The 17397-nt window shown below is 39.8% G+C and overlaps 1 protein-coding gene across 2 annotated transcripts; it reads left to right on the forward strand.

Annotated features, from left to right (window-relative positions):
* The first annotated feature begins 281 nt into the window (after positions 1–281).
* Positions 282–13163, forward strand: KBTBD8 (kelch repeat and BTB domain containing 8). 2 transcript variants are annotated; one of them, XM_027522960.1, is made up of 4 exons: positions 282–387; positions 1041–1251; positions 6013–7127; positions 9867–13163. In XM_027522960.1, exons 1-4 carry the CDS (start codon positions 372–374, stop codon positions 10328–10330), a joined length of 1806 nt encoding a protein of 601 aa, XP_027378761.1. In that variant the 5' UTR covers positions 282–371; the 3' UTR covers positions 10331–13163. The 2 variants fall into 2 exon arrangements, with proteins under 2 accessions (XP_027378761.1, XP_027378762.1); XM_027522961.1 differs by lacking the exon at positions 1041–1251 and having other exon boundaries at positions 308–387.
* The last annotated feature ends 4234 nt before the right edge of the window (positions 13164–17397 follow it).

Below are 17397 nucleotides of genomic sequence, written 5' to 3' on the forward strand. Positions count from 1 at the left end.
TAGCCTCTCAGAATGACAGCTCTCCTCAGCCAGAAGACTACCTCTTCCGGCAGGCGCTGCGCGCCCCACAGACACAGGCTGGCGGGCTCCCTGCTCTCCGCCTCCACCCAAAACAGCCAATAGAAATTCCGAGCTTGGGCCTCCGCCCTACACGGACCACGCGGGAGCGGGGGAAATAAAACTACATTTCCCGACGCGCCGGTGCGTTCCTCGTGACCAATAGACACCCTGATTTCGGAGCTTAGGGGCGGAGCCGGATGCATAGGTCACCCCATTGGCTAGGGACGGCTTAGAAGAGCCGGAACCCGGGAGAGAGAGAAGCGAAATGACATTTCCTCTTTAAATAGCTGGAGCCCGGGCCGCGTCTAGAAATGGCCGCGTCGGCAGGTGGGTCGTGTGGTGGCTAGGGAGGTGTGGAGGGGAGGTGGGCCGGAGGCCAAGTTCGGGCTGCGAGCTTAGGCGGCGGCGCTGAGGACTGGGAGAGAAGGATGGAGAGGTGGACAGAGATGAGGAGAGGGAGGATGAATGGCGTGGAGGGAGGTGGGCGGTCCGGCCGGACAGGGATGGGGAGGCCGGGTACCCGCCGCCGCTCCGACCTGTTCGCAAGGCGGTTGAGGAGGCAGTGGCGGCCGCCATCCATCGAGCTTCCCTTGTGAGGCTCCTGCCCTCCGCTCTCAGCTGGGACGTTCTGGCTGTCGGCGGAGTCGCCGCAGACACCTCGCCTGTTCTGCCTGCGCTGTCTGTCGGCGAGCACGGGGCTTCGGGCTCGCCGGGCTCCGGGAGAAGCAGGCTGGTGTTTGAACTTGCATCTCACCTCGCTCTTTCCCATATCCTATCTCGCGTTCTCACTGAGGGAGTCTATATACATATGTGTATTTTTGTAGCGGGGAGAAAGCAAGCCAAGCAGACAAACAATCCCCAGCCCCATCCCACAGACAACAACAAAACCAACCAAACAAACACAAAAACAAAAAAATAAAACCCGCGACGCCGAAACTGGCCCCGAACTTCTTGTGGTTGTACGATTTTTCTCCTCCTAGATTTAAGTAAGTCTTCCCCAACACCGAATGGAATACCATCTTCAGACACAGCCAGCGATGCCATGGACCCCTTCCATGCTTGCAGTATTCTTAAGCAACTCAAAACAATGTACGATGAAGGACAGCTGACAGACATTGTAGTGGAAGTGGATCACGGGAAAACATTTTCCTGTCATAGAAACGTTCTTGCTGCAATCAGCCCTTATTTCAGGTATGATGTTGGTGGAAACCTCTATTGATGTCTGCACCGAGTCCCCTTTCTCCTTCAGTACTGCCCACTTCATTTTTATATTGAGATGCAACAATGGATGAAACTAATGTATTTGTTTCCTGAGAATAAATAACAGGCCCTATTTTATTAAGCCCCCCTTTTAAAAAAAACTGACAGATTCTTCTAGAATTCAGATGACTGGTTTTAAGTCAGTAAATATGTTTTTGTTTGTATGTTTCAGAAAAATCTAAAATTGCATTGCCCAATATGGCAGCCACTAGCCACGTGTGGCTAAACTTCACTTATCTAAAATAAAAAAAAAAAAAAAAAAATCAGTTCCTCAGGTACACTAACCACATTTAAAGTGCTCAGTAGCCACATGTAGCTAGTGGTTGCCCCACTGTATAGCCCTGAAACAGAACCTTTCCATCACTGAAAGTTTTATTGAACAGTGCTGATCTGGAATTTGTTCCAGAAATTTATCCAGGATTTCTTTAGTGCATGTTAACTCTTTTAGAATTTAAAAATTAATAGCCTTTTCTTTTAAAAACAAATTGCCCACTTAATGGACTATTTTAATCCCATGATGATAACAGCAGTGAAATAAAAATCGATGAAATACAGTTTCTATGTGTGTTAGGCCCCACACTAATGACTATTTCTAAGATTTCCAGAAGTATTTTAGAGGTCAGTTTTCATTTTCATTTATATTCATCTTTATATATTATAAAACTTTGAAAAGTACAATTTCAAAACTTGAGTCTAAAAAATAATGTCGTACTCTAAGACAAGATCAGTGATAAAGGCAATTTCCTGTTCAAGTTTAACTTTTTTTTGTTTGAAGTACTCACTTTAAGCCTTTTTGTTTTCAAAAATGGTGCATGAATGACTGTGAAATAATTTTCTCAACCACACAGTAAATATATTTTTTACTTTTGAAGGTGCTTACCTTTATAGGGCATATAGCAGTGTAATGTTCCAGACAGTAGTTTCTGGTTCCTCTTTCTCAGAATACTGGGTTAAATATAGTCACTTCAGTTTGATGTTTGTGATGTAACCATTTAGATTTGCATTGGATAGGCCATTGCACTATTAAGAATTAACCATAACAAGGGTGTGACCTGGAAAGAAAAAAGAAGAAACTGGTATACACAAAAGGTATGAAGTATGAAAATTGCTGGTGAGATTCAGTTATCAAGGCTATCCATTAGATATGGTTAGGTCATTTATGTTTATATATGCTACAGTTATGCTTATCAAGCTCTAGGCAAAGCTCATTTTACCTATGTCACTTTATGTAATCTTTATAATCCTATTTCTACACTCTTGTTATTCCTATTTTACATGTGAAAAAACTGAGGCTCAAAGAGGTTACGTGAACTGCCTAAATCATCTAACTAGTAAGTGGCAGAGGCTGGATTGGAGTCCAGAGCCAGGCTTCTTAGTCACTGTATATAACTTTTAAGGAACAAGAGTCGGTCCTCTTTAAATTTTAATTTACAGAAGTGTTAACTGTATATTAGATTTAAATAGTAAAAAAAAAAATTGAAACTTTAAAGTGAAAATATTTATATCTCAGTGTAATTTTATATTCTGGTTTATATCATTTAAATATCATACTTGCTTAAAATTAGTTTTGAGGACCTGACAAATCTCTTGGAAAGAAGTATGCTACAGTAGATTTCCTTGCTTTCCAAGAAGTTCAGGAAATGCTTGGAAGGCTTTCTAAGCGTAAGACAGGAGAAGTCAAATGAAGGTATTTGGCTAGAAGACTCAAGGATTAGGTTCTTCTCACTTGACTAGAGCTTTTGTACAGAAGTTTCTTGGGCACCAGTGTTGCACCTTATGTGAGATGTAAAAAAATCATACTTAATATTTGCAAATCTTGCATCACTGATGGAAAAAATAGAATAGCTTGCAATCTGCCATGGCTGTTTCCTGATCCCAGAGACTTGTCAGAAATAAAATGTGAAAAAAAAAAAAATAAAATAAAATGTGTATAATTATTAGAAACATGCTGCTCAGGATTTTGTGTGAGGAAGTACTCCCACTTGAATTAGAGTTTACACACAGAACATGATAGAACAGAGGGGAACTTGCATGTTACACTGCTGTGTGTGAGGCCAGCGTATTCAAGTCAGTAGAGTAGCTCCCTTGATAAAGGGTTATGTGGTAATGTTCTCCTTTGGGATTTAATCTTTGCATAATGAAGGGCTTTCTTTTTCTTTTTAATTGGGACCTATATAACTGAGTTTTTCAGTACCTGAATTAAAAAACCAGCTCATACATTGGAACATTTAATTTTCAGTCATTTAAGGGGAAAAAAAAGTCTGCAGGATATTAAACTTAAATTTTGCATAATAGCAGTAAAATTAGGACTCAAAGGATAGTTAACCCAGGTAACAAGCTGGGTCCAGGTACCCCTGTATACCTCCAATATTACATATTGCATTTTTGAATTAATTTCATGTTTTTGACAAACACATTAAAAGTGATCTGAAAATCTTCCCACTTTTTTTTCATAACATCACACTTAATATAGGAGAGGTCTGGATCTGAATAATCAAGTTTATCCCCAGTGTTAGGTCAATATCTTCAACAGACATCTATTAAGCATTCTAGGGCATACCATCCTTTTCTCAAGAGTATTTTTAAAAGAGCTTTTGACCTTTTTATAAGTTTAATTTTAAGAACTTCTTAGAAACATCAAAGGAGGGAGAAGAAAGGCAAATGATGTTTAGCAATGACACCCCACTCCAGTACTCTTGCCTGGAAAATCCCATGGATGGAGGAGCCTGGAAGGCTGAAGTCCATGGGGTTGCTGAGGGTCGGACACAACTGAGCGACTTCACTTTCACTTTTCACTTTCATGCATTGGAGAAGGAAATGGCAACCCACTCCAGTATTCTTGCCTGGAGAATCCCAGGGACGGGCGAGCTTGGTGGGCTTCCCTTTATGGGGTCGCGTGGAGTCGGACACAACTGAAGCAACTTGGCAGCAGCAGCAGCACTTTAAATGGAGAAGGTGATGGCACCCCACTCCAGTACTCTTGCCTGGAAGATCCCATGGATGGAGGAGCCTGGTGGGCTGCAGTCCATGGGGTCGCGAAGAGTCAGACACGACTAAGTGACTTCCCTTTCACTTTTCACTTTCATGCATTGGAGAAGAAAATGGCAACCCACTCCAGTGTTCTTGCCTGGAAAATCCCAGGGATGGGGGAGCCTGGTGGGCTGCCGTCTATGGGGTCGCACAGAGTCGGACACGACTGAAGTGACTTAGGAGCGGCAGCACTTTAAATAAAAAGCTAGGATTTTGATGTCTTAATGGTTTGGCCAAGAAAGTACCATGCTGTGCTGTGCTTAGTCGGTCATTCTGACTCTGTCCATGGGGATTCTCCAGCAAGAATACAGGAGTGGGTTGCCATGCCCTCCTCCAGGGCATCTTCCCAACCCAAGGATCAAACCCAGGTTCTCCCGCATTGCAGGTGGATTCTTTACCAGCTGAGCCACCAGGGAAGCCCAAGAATACTGGAGTGGGTAACCTATCTCTTCTCCAGGGCATCTTCCCCACCCAGGAATCAAACTGGGGTCTCCTGCATTGCAGGTGGATTCTTTACCAGCTAAACTACTAGGGAAGTGCTGAAAGTACCATAAAAGCACATTAAAAAAGAAAAGGAAAAGAAAGCTTGGTCTCAAAGACAAGAACCTGGAATTTTTGAAAACCAACAAAATCAGATCTGCAACAAATCCGTTAATTCTTAAATTCTCTTTAGAAGTAGGCATTTAATTGATATTAACCCTACTCAGATCTTTATTTATGGCCTCCCAGGTGGCTCAGTGTAAAACAATCCCTCTGTGATGCAGGAGACAGGGCTTCAATCGCTGGGTTGGGAAGATCTCCCAGAGAAGGAAATGGCAACCTACTCCAGTATTCCTGCCTGGGAAATCCCAGGACAGAGGAGCCTGGAGGGCTACAGCCCCTGGGGTCTCAAAGAGTCAGACACAACTGAGCATCAATGAGGCTACCATTTTTATTATATTTTATAAATAGATAAAACTATGATAACTTTGAGAAAATCAAGTATATTTCTTGATTCTCTCAAGCAAAAATTTTCAAAATATCCAAGGTTAACTGATGAATTGATGTGCTTTATATTCTTTATAATGATTAAGGAAGCATTCAAAGGATAATTATTTTAAAAAGGAGTAGGAAGAAAATAAGAACTTCTGAAGAACATCTTATTTATCTAAGCTAAACATTTTAAAGATACATTTTGGGTACAGGTTGCCTTGTAAATTTCCACTGGGTTATGAGAAGTTTTATTAGACAGTTTCTATATGTTAATGTGTCACACTGATACCCCATAGATATTTGTAAACTTTCTGACTGACCTGGTGATTGAAGTAAGTCCCTAAAGCAACTTGATCAGAAGCCTGGATAGGGCTCCAAGGAAAATAAGATGTCCTGGAATATGCCTTGCCACTTTTCAGTTTGATTTAGTTGGGTATACTCCGCTTTTCTCAGAGTTGGCACAAAGTGGACTGACTGGCCCTGACAATAGGGTTTCTTTGAGATTACCCAGATTAAATCCTTCTGCTAGATGATCAACTTTTATCCCTTTCCTGATATTCAGGATATCAGGAAACACATTAGGAAATGTTTTTCAGTTTCAAAAAGTGATCCTTGTGATAACTTTTTACAAGCTTGCCACAGTAATTTTTATTTGTAGTGCAGATAAATTCACCACTCTTTCCTTCCTAGATCCATGTTCACTAGCGGCCTTACAGAAAGCACTCAAAAAGAAGTTCGAATTGTTGGTGTTGAAGCCGAGTCGATGGATTTAGTGTTGAACTATGCCTATACCTCCAGAGTTGTTCTGACAGAGGCCAATGTTCAAGCCTTGTTCACTGCAGCTAGCATCTTCCAGATTCCCTCCATCCAAGACCAGTGTGCCAAGTACATGATCAGTCATTTGGACCCACAAAATTCTATCGGGGTCTTCATCTTCGCTGATCATTATGGTCATCAGGAACTTGGAGATCGATCTAAAGAATACATTCGTAAAAAGTTCCTGTGTGTCACCAAAGAACAGGAGTTTCTTCAGCTGACAAAAGACCAACTGATAAGTATCCTAGACAGTGATGATTTAAACGTAGACCGGGAAGAGCATGTTTATGAGAGTATTGTAAGGTGGTTTGAACATGAACAGAATGAAAGAGAAGTGCACCTTCCAGAAATTTTTGCCAAATGCATACGTTTTCCTCTGATGGAAGACACCTTTATAGAGAAAATTCCACCTCAGTTTGCACAGGCTATCGCCAAAAGCTGTGTGGAAAAGGGACCAGCCAGTCCCAATGGCTGTACACAGAGACTTGGAATGACTGCATCGGAAATGATCATATGTTTCGACGCAGCCCACAAACACTCAGGAAAGAAGCAAACAGTGCCTTGTCTAGATATATTCACAGGAAGAGTGTTCAAACTATGCAAACCACCAAATGATCTAAGAGAAGTTGGAATTCTTGTATCACCAGATAATGATATTTACATTGCAGGAGGTTACAGGCCAAGCAGCAGTGAGGTATCCATTGACCACAAGGCAGAAAATGATTTCTGGATGTATGACCATTCCACCAATAGGTGGCTTTCCAAACCTTCCTTGCTTCGAGCCAGAATAGGCTGCAAACTGGTGTACTGCTGTGGTAAGATGTATGCAATTGGAGGGCGTGTCTACGAAGGTGATGGGAGAAACTCACTAAAATCTGTGGAGTGCTATGACAGCAGAGAGAACCGCTGGACTACTGTTTGCGCCATGCCTGTTGCAATGGAGTTTCATAATGCCGTGGAATACAAAGAGAAGATCTATGTTTTACAGGGTAGGTGCCCAAGTGGTTAAAGTATTTCTTGGAATAGTCTGTTCTTTAAGGGACTAGTAAAGAAAAGAAAATTTTCAATCAAAAAAGGCAGGTACTTTCAAGTTCCTAAAAAGATCCTGTAAGTTTTTTATGTTCTTACTGTCTTTTGACATCATGTGACATAAGTATTTTTGAAAACTTTTTTTCCCATAAATAATAGTTCAGCATTTGAGAAAAACTATTTCTGTTCCATTTTTAAGACTTTAACAAGGAAGCAAGTTTGATACATAACTTTTTGCAGTTGAATGATATATAATCAAGGGATGGTAGCAAGTATTCTTCTTATGGAACGTACTGGATTAGTTTAAAAGAGAAAAAAAGAACAAAGCCTCAACTGCAGTTGTACTATTCAGTTGCCAAAGAATTTTGTATGAAGTCTTATGATGGCAAAGGTTATGAAACTCACAAAGAGTTTGAAATCACGCTGTTTAAGATTTTAGTTTCACTGCAGTTGATGTTGTCACCCATAATACAGTGTTTTCAATTTTTTTTTCACTGAAAAATTTTGAGATGCCATCTTTTTAACATAAGATGAGAGGGATGGTAATATACTTAGCTTAAAAATTTTTGTTTAAACAATTGAAGACTGGTACCTTGGTAAAGATACCAGAAAGAAGAACTGAGTAACAGTAAATAAGATACTTGATTCAAGGTTCTCATTTGTGCTAATATTTTCCTTGTGTTTGGTTTCTTATTTTAGTTGCTTGAATGCTGAATACAGTATTGACAATGCCAACATCCTTCTTCTTTTGCATTTCTTAACTGCTTACAGATAAATGCTTTCCTTCACTACTATAAAAAAAAAAAAAAAAACAAGGAAAGGGGTGCAAGTTCTGTGTAGATACATATGATTTTTTAGTTTTTTTCCCCACTGTAAGTTTTTTTTTTTAATATTCTTTGCTGTAATCCTTTATTTGACTTATAATTTCTTAGAAATGCCTAAACCCATTTGTTTAAACTTCAGTGTAAAGTTAATTCTCCAGAGAGAGTAAGGAATACTCTCTCGTGCATTTTAGTTGAATGGAAGCCTGGGATGATGGAGGTTTGTTGGTCTTGCCAAAAAATGGAGTATCTGAATGGATGTAAAAATCTATAAAGAATGGTTAGATAGGGCTTCCTAGGTGGCTCAGGTGGTAAAGAATCTGCCTTTAGTCCTGGAGAGCCAGGTTTGATCCCTGGGTTGGGAAGATCCCCTGGAGAAGGGAATGGCTACACTCCAGTATTCTTGCCTGGAGAATTCCATGACCTGAGGAGCCTGGTGGGCTACAGTCCATGGGGTTGCAAAGAGTTGGACACAACTCAGCGAGTAACACTTTGACTTACATGGTTGGATGGGTTGTATCATCCAATATGATGAAGCTCTCTCTTCATAGATTTTTGGTTTTACTGGCTAAGCAGTTATTTTTTAGTAGAGACAGAATTAATTAGAAGACTCCCAAATGGAATATAAGGTTGTATACTAATTTAAATACTAAAGCAAAGTAACAGTGAATTAACAGAATTTCAGGGTTGGAATGAACATTGTTTAATCAGATTGTATTTTATATAAGACAGATCTGAGGCACTGAGGGTTTTAATTGCCCATTACTGGTTTTAGTTTATTAAAGTCAACTTTAGGTTTAAAAATCAACTTTTAAAATGTATTATCTTTCCTTTTTATAAGAAATTTGTAGCGAGGTAGTACATGGTAAAAAGTGTTCATTCCTGTCTTCTTTATTAAGAATCCTGTTACATTTTAGTCAAGAAGCATAGGGAATATGCAGGCAAAAGCTGAGAGTTTAACAAATTATTTTATGAAAACATTTTTTCAGCATCACTTTTATTAGGTAGGTAGTTATATTTATTGATATGAGTTAACCTAGTTCAAAACAGTTTTCAAGGGGAAGCTCAATTTAGAAGTAGGTACTTCTGATCTAAACAAAGCCTCTTTATATAAATAAACTTGACGTGAACAGTCAGAAGATCATGCCCAACTGCAAGTGGCTTATTGGAGTACCATTTAATCTGATCATAAAGGGTTCAGATTTTCATATCAAAGACTTTGATTCTTTCAAATCCAAGATTTTAATGTTATAATTAGCCAAGCTCTTGTAAATCTTCACTAGCTTAATTCTTTTAGACAGTTCTACATCGGCAGTGTGACTCAGCACACCTTTTCATTGTCAAAACAGAATGGAAAAGGCCTCATAGTCGATTCCATAAATGATGTGCATGTTTTCTATCAGCTTAAGGTCATATTTTCTCCTCTTGATATTTGTCTTTGCCTTATAGCAACACTAAAGTAAACACATTAGTGGCCCATAGACACAAATCTGAACAATTCTATGTACTACCTTATAATTAAATAACTAGCACATAAATTTATCATGGCTTATTCATGATTGAACCTATATTCATATTTTGATCTTACTGGCTAACCATTAGTAATAGTACTTTTTATAAGAGCTAGCTTAAAATCAATTTTCTGAAATACCCAGATATTTGGATAGAGTAAATGAAACCAAGCTCTTAACCCTTATACTGCCATCAAGCCAAAGTAACTTCTCACACTTACCAGTTTGAATGCCCCAAATCAGGTTGATTCTAATATTATGTTGTGCCATGGGATGTAGATGTTTTAAGCTATCTTAAATTTAAATGTTCATATTCTTGTTTTCTTTCTCTCTCTCTCTCTCTTTTTTTTTCTTTCTCTTTCTTTAGGAGAGTTTTTCCTCTTCTATGAGCCTCAGAAAGACTACTGGGGTTTCTTAACCCCCATGACTGTGCCTAGAATCCAGGGCTTAGCAGCTGTATACAAGAACTCTATCTACTACATAGCTGGAACCTGTGGAAATCATCAGCGGATGTTTACTGTAGAAGCCTATGATATTGAGCTCAATAAGTGGACTCGTAAGAAGGACTTTCCATGTGATGAGTCCATAAACCCATACCTTAAACTGGTACTTTTCCAGAATAAGCTCCATTTATTTGTTCGAGCTACTCAAGTGACCGTTGAAGAACATGTCTTCAGAACCAGCAGAAAAAATTCCCTTTACCAGTATGATGATATCACTGACCAATGGATGAAAGTGTATGAGACCCCAGATCGCCTCTGGGACCTCGGCCGGCATTTTGAATGTGCTGTTGCTAAACTGTATCCTCAGTGTCTTCAGAAAGTCCTTTAATGAATGGCAGGCCTTAGTGAGCTCGCCGGCATCTTGTGCTGGAGGAAACGTAGTCTTTCAGTGATAAGAAGTGCTGTCAGTATTTAAGAAAGCTGAAGAGAGTTTACACATGGAGATGGGTGCTGTTTAAGATGAGTGTAGGGAGGGATTTCTTTTCATCCATGTGATGTTTTCATTTCAGTAAGCAAAAGGTAACAAAGTGCAATTATCAGCATTTTTTTTTTCTGGTATAAAAGTAATCACATCATTCTAGAATTTCGTGATGAATAGTCACTGAGATACCAGACGAATTGACAACTATGCACTCTTAGAAGAGCAGTTGGGGTACTATGGATTAGAGACATCCAAAATAGTTTGATGTGACTTTTTATTTTAAATACGGGTAAAAATTTGAGGCAATATCACTAGGACTTTAGCTGTGACTTCTCTGCTACAGAGACGCACTAACTTAGATCCTCATTCTGAATATGTGTATATTTTGTGTACTGTTTTCACGTGTACTGGATTTAAATGTGTTATTAGTTTGAAGGAAAAACAAATCAGTCTCAGAAAGAGCTTTTAGCTGGATTGTTTTATATTTCCCATGTTAGTTTAAATTAAGCTAAAGTTTTAAAGTAGTTTTGTGTTGACAATTTTTTCAAGTGCTAACACTGTCTCATTTTTTTTTTTTTTTTTGAATCCCGAGAAGGGCTCAAATTCACAGGTGGCTGGTGCTAGAATAAGTTAACTCATGTGTATAGTTAGGTATATTTCAAATGTCTGAGCCTATGCTTACCTTTCAAATTGGTATGTTAGTTTCATGGCCATAGTACTTGACTTGCTGAACTCTTGTGATTTCACAAGATTCTCTGCTTACATGATGGCAAGCTATGGCTAGTTACTGGTCTAACTGGATTCACTCTGAGAATAGTGAGAAGACTATTATCCTCATTTTGCACTAACATGGGCCATTTGTCGCCTAACCTCCTTTCCATCCTTACCTGTCCATTCATTATCGGTACAATGAAAGGTAACTTATTTGTCTTCTGCACAGAGCAGAATGTGAAGTTTCAACTCCTAATTTGAAAATTCTGTTTTCCAGAAACATAAAACTCCTGCAATAGTCTCATTTAATGTCTTTTGCATTACCTATGACAATTAAAACCTCATTTTTAAAAAAGTTTTTGCACTTAACAGTTATGAATAGTTTTGCATTGAAAACCTTTGTTCTAACTGCAGGTGACTGAGAAGGAAAAGTGTGAGTGAATAGAAGCGTAGCATTATAGGTACTAAATCATTTTTCATATTTAACTGATTAATTTCTAACAGAAATACTCACAGAGAGGACAAACCAACTCATGTGTTATACCTAAGGCAGATATTTAGATCAGTAACTTATTTTTTACTCTTCCCGGAATAAGTAATAAAGGATATAAGTATAGCCAGAGTCTGTCCTTAACTGGAACATTTTGATTCCCTTAAAGAAAACAAACTGGCACAGTTTGTATTAAAAACTCTTGCACAAATTGTAATGTGATACTGTGAAACAAATCGAAAACATTGCCTCTTTGCATCACATACCTCGTTTTTTGGAAACTTTCCAAACTGCTTGTCATAGCCCTCTACAAGTAGGGAATGTTTCCTGAAGCCGAATTGAAAGTGGACAGCATTTAGAGAATTGACATTTTAAAATCCAGTCTTGGGAAGCTGGGTACGTGCTTTCTTCCTGCTGGCCTTGGTAGTGTGTCTATAGTCTCCTTATTGACTGTCAACTAACCAGCTATTTTTTTTTCTTCTCAGTTTTTCTTTCTCTTCGTGCTGTTTTGGGGCTTTTTCTGTGAGCATTTTGAAGCATCTACGCCGTGATGCATTGCCAAGGGGAGGAAAAACCAAACTAAACATTACAAGAGATGTTCCCATAATTTATTTTTGAAAGCTTTGTTGCTTCCTGTGACTTCCTGCCGCTTTTTGACAATCTCCTGTATTTATTTAGAACACTGTGTTACTTGAAAACATGACATTAGAACATTAACAATTTCCATGTGCCGTGTGATGTATAGGAGTACAATGTACTGTGGTTAATTCTGCAGTCGATTTATTCTATTGATCTGCACAACAGTTGATCCTCTAACAATTGATCCTATAACCGTTTATACTGAGGGTGTGCTCTAAGGATAGTGTGTCAAAGCCAAGGTTTAGAATTTGCTATGGAAGTATCAATAGAATATATATTGAATTTTGTATGAATAACTATTTGTTTAAATTATATAGCTGGGATATTTTGCCACTTTTCAGATGATTTCAGAAGAGGTTCTAGAAAACTAGGATTAGTAATATGTGTGGGTCTGTGTTTAGATATTTAAGGTACATTTGCTTAGTATGATGAGAATATAAGTAAAAGGCATAATGGGTACTATAGAATTAAAATAGAGGGTGATAGATGCCAGTCCCACTTGAGCTTTGTTTTTGCATTTGAAGAAAGTATGTAGCACTTTCCTATGTATTTTTTATACATTGAAAACTGGATGTGGTATAACTATGTTATAGGAAAGTAGAAATTGTATTATTTTCCATCTTTGTTTTCTGTTATCCTACAAAGTTGATGCTTAAGCATCAAGCTGATTTCACTGGTGCATGAGAGAAAGTGGATGTGATCTTGCAAGGAATCAGATTTTCTACGTGAAACAGTTTAAAATGGCATTCGATGTTCTGTGCTCAGGTATGTAGTTAAGTACTGTAGTCCTTTGGGGGCAAATGTGTAGATATTTTTAAACATTTTGCCATAATTGCACAATTTTTTGCATTTTTACCTGATGGCATTGTTTCTTGTAATAAAACTTTTTCTGACTGACAAGTTCCATTGTCATAAATTGATCTCTGACCTAGCAAATTTGGAAGAATTAAAACTTCGTGAAAAATCATGTAATACCTTTTATCGGGAATCGGAGGAGATTTTCATCTACCAGATGCCTGGTCTCTGGTACAAAATGAACAACGTAATTCATAAGGCTTGAATAACGCTCTTGAAATTCTGAAGCAAGCACACTCATCAGTAGCCCCTTTGTTGAGTGGTTCTGCCCTCAACTCTTGGTGTCCCACTCCTCTCTCTCACAATTCATGTCAACCCATCAGGAAATCCTGTTGCCTCTTCCTCAAAATATACCTCAACTCTCACCACATATCTCTTGCACCACTATCACTCTAGTCTAAACTAGCCGACCTTGTCTGCCTTAATGCTGTGCCACTGAGTGGATCTCTCCATCACCTTTGACTCCTTGTAATCTATTCTGTCCACACAGTAGCCAGAGTGTTCCTGTTGAAACATAAGTCAGATTACTTTCTTCTGCTTGGATCGCAGTGGCTCCCCATCTCCCATCATGTGAGAGCCACACCCCTTCCTCCCATGATCCATCCCAACCCTACTCTTGGAACCACATTGCTGTTGCATCTGCTCACTCCATTCCAGCCATACTGACTGCTGTTCCAAGCCCCTCCAACATCAAGGCCTTTTTCCTTGCTGTGTTTTCTGCTGAGGAAGCCCTGACAACTCACTTATTTCAGTATTAAAACTCCAGACAGGCCTTCCCTGACCACCTTGTGTAAAACAATTCCTTCCAAACTCACCCTCACCCATACCACCAGTCTTTTCCCAATTTATTTTTCATACATCTCCCCCCATTCAAATGTAAGTTCCATGAAGGCAAGGGATTTATTTTATTTCTTGTTCACCTCAGCCCAGCACCTGGAACCTACAAGGCATTCAAAGTTGTAAAAAACAAATTTTCATTTCAGTCTTAGAAAACCCTGAGAAGTGGCAGAACCAGTGCTATCACCTCCGTTTTATCAGATCAGAAACACAAAGCCCAAGTAAATTGCTGAAGGTCGTGTAACTAATGAGCAGCTCACCAGGATTAGAGCCAAGCACTCCACTTTGACTCAATCTAGTTCTGATAGGTGCTCCATTGAAAACTGAAAGTGAAAGTCACTCAGTCCTGTCTGACTCTTTCCTACCCCATGGACTACACAGTTCATGGAAATCTCTAGGCCAGAATACTAGAGTGGGTAGCCTTTCCCTTCTCCAAGGGATCTTCCCAACCCAGGGATCGATCCCAAGTTTCCCGTGTTGCAGGCAGATTCTTTACCAGCTGAGCTACCAGGGAAGCCCAAGAAGACTGGAGTAGGTAGACTATCCCTTCTCCAGCTGATCTTCCCAACCCAGGAATCGAACCAGGGTTCCCTGCATTGCAGGCAGATTCTTTACCAACTGAGGTATCAGGGAAGCCCTAGGTTCTCCATCGTGTGTTAGTTGTTCAGTCTTGTCCGACTCTTTGTGACCCCATGGATTGCAGCCCGCCAGGCTCCTCCATCCACAGGTTTTTCCAGGCAAGGATACTGGAGTGGGTTGCTATTTCCTTCTAAACAAAACTGATAGAAAAGCAGATGTTCTACATTTTGTGTTTACTGGTTGCCTTTTCTGAGTCCCACCTTTTTTCCAACACTATTATTTAAAATATCTATGTCATGGGATTGCAAAGAGTTGGAGAAAACTTAGAAACTGAACAACAACAACTATATTATGACTGTGATTAGCTCTCAACAAGGGAATGGACGAGGTAGGAACACATCTCTGTCACCCCACCTGCACTCCCATAATTATATCATTATGCTTATATACCACTGTGCTGAGTTCTATGCCTCAAACAAGTTGAAAAAAAGAAAAGGCTTGAGAAATATTGATTTAAATTAGAGTGCTGTTACTTTGGTTCTCTGTGAAGTTGAAATCACTTGCCAATTTAAAAACCTTGGCTGTATGACTTTTTTTTTATTGACAAATTATTTGCAAATACAAAAATTAAAAATAAGTGGTCTGGAATCTAACTTCAAAAAGTGAAAGAAAGTGAAAGTGAAGTCGCTCAGTCCTGTCTGACTCTTTGCGATCCCACGGACATGGGATTCTCCAGGCAGGAATACTGGAGTTGGCTGCCATTTTCTTCTCCAGAGGGTCTTCCTGACACAGGGATTGAACCCAGGTCTCCCGCGCTACAAGCAGACTCTTTTCCTGTCTGAGCCACCAGGGGCTCCAAAAGAATGCTGGAAATGACACCTAGTTTTTTGAAGTGAAATTTGGAATTTTATAAAATGGAGTAAGGAAAAAGTATTTTCCTTCGGTTAATGTATCCCTCAATTGTGCTTTCAAACTGTGGTGTTGGAGAAGACTCTTGAGAGTCCCTTGGACAGCAAGGAGATCCAACCAGTCAGTCCTAAAGGAAATCAACCCTGAATACTCATTGGAAGGACTGATGCTGAAGCTGAAGCTCCAATACTTTGGTCACCTGATATGAACAGCCCACTCATTGGAAAAGACCCTAATGCTGGGAAAGATGGAAGGCAGGAGAAGAACAGGACGTCAGAGGATGAGATGGCTGGATGGCATCATCGATGCAATGGACATGAACTTGGGCAAACTTTGGGAGATGGCGAGGGACAGGGAGGCCTGGTGTGCTGCAGTCCATGGGAGTCTCAAAGAGTCAGACATAACTTGGTAACCTGCTTTAGCCAAGTTTACTTGTGTAGGTTCGTAAGAAAGCTATTCTACACATTTGAACAGGGGAATCAATAGGGCTACCACCCCAGAGAAAGGAAAAAGTGTAGACATTCCATCATAAAGTATATATTTGGAGATTTAAATTGCTAAGCCACAGGCAAAATTTTAATTTATGTAAGTATAAAGTATTTTATGCCTACTGAGAGGAATATAGTTCAGTATGACTTAAGTAACCACAGACACAATATTCTACTTTTAAGTCATGCATTTTAAATCACTCAAATGATAGAAAGTATGTAATAAGCTTCCTACTAGCTACCACCTCTATTATTTAAATCCACTTGCTCAAGAATCCTGCAATTAGGTTTTTTGGATTTCATTTAGATGCCAATCCACTGACCCCAGGACTTTTTCTACTACCCATCATCCCCTACTGGGGACTTTTTCTGAACTTACCCATCTTAAATTCCATAATCTATTCAAAATAATGCCATTTTACATTTCCTCAATTCCTTCTTGTTACTGCTGCCATACTTGCCTGCAAAACCCCAACTCTGAAGATCCCGGCTATGAGCCTCCTCTGTGCTTGGGCCCTGAGTGAAGGAATATTGCTGGAGAAATTCCATATGTTCATACAGACTCTCTTTTGACATGATGGACCTCCCATGGGTTCTCAGCATAATGGAGCAGTTTTTACCTTTTCTCAAACTTCTGTATATATATCTTTTATCCTTCTTGGTTATTAGTTCTCTACTTTGCTTCCTGCTGTACTGAGGTGGCAGCCATTATATAGGTGCTCCCCTTTCCTTCCACCATCTGCCTAAATCTTCTCTGCTCACCGTTTTAAAATATGTGAAGGCTTTTTCTACCCATGGTTACTTTGTGCTCTTCACCATCCACTCTCCTAAGTCATCCAAAAATCCCTCTCAGATCATTTGACGAAAACAAAAAATGCACTTTTCTTTACCACTTAGCAAAACAAAAACAAACAACAACAAATTGTCCTTTAGTCCAGCAGCTCCCTCCACTTAGTGCCCCCACTCTTGGCTTCCATGAAAGCCACAGTTTTGTCATCGGGTTGTTTCTATAAACTTTCTATTTCCCAGCTTTCATTCACTCTTCAAACCACTGCAGTCACTACATTCTCCTCATAACCAAAACTCCCGTCATCAAACTTAATGCTTAACAACATTAAGCTGTATATTCATTTGGCACATTTCTGTCCTTAACTCACTTGACTTCACAGAGGTGTTTGGCACAGCTGACTGCCATCTTCTGAAGCCCTCCTGGGACACCATGCCCTGAAAATTCTTGTTACTCACTTCTCCTTACTGCTGCTGCTGCTAAGTCGCTTCGGTTGTGTCCGACTCTATGCGACCCAATGGACGGCAGCCCACCAGGCTCCCCCGTCCCTCGGATTCTCCAGGCAAGAGCACTGGAATGGGTTGCCATTTCCTTCTCCAATGCATGAAAGTGAAAAGTGAAACCCCCCCTTTACTGGCTCCTTCTCTCCCTGAGTCCTCTTCTGTTTTTTCTTCTCATC

This window comes from Bos indicus x Bos taurus, chromosome 22 (genome assembly GCF_003369695.1).
Source record: "Bos indicus x Bos taurus breed Angus x Brahman F1 hybrid chromosome 22, Bos_hybrid_MaternalHap_v2.0, whole genome shotgun sequence".
NCBI lineage: Eukaryota > Metazoa > Chordata > Mammalia > Artiodactyla > Bovidae > Bos > Bos indicus x Bos taurus.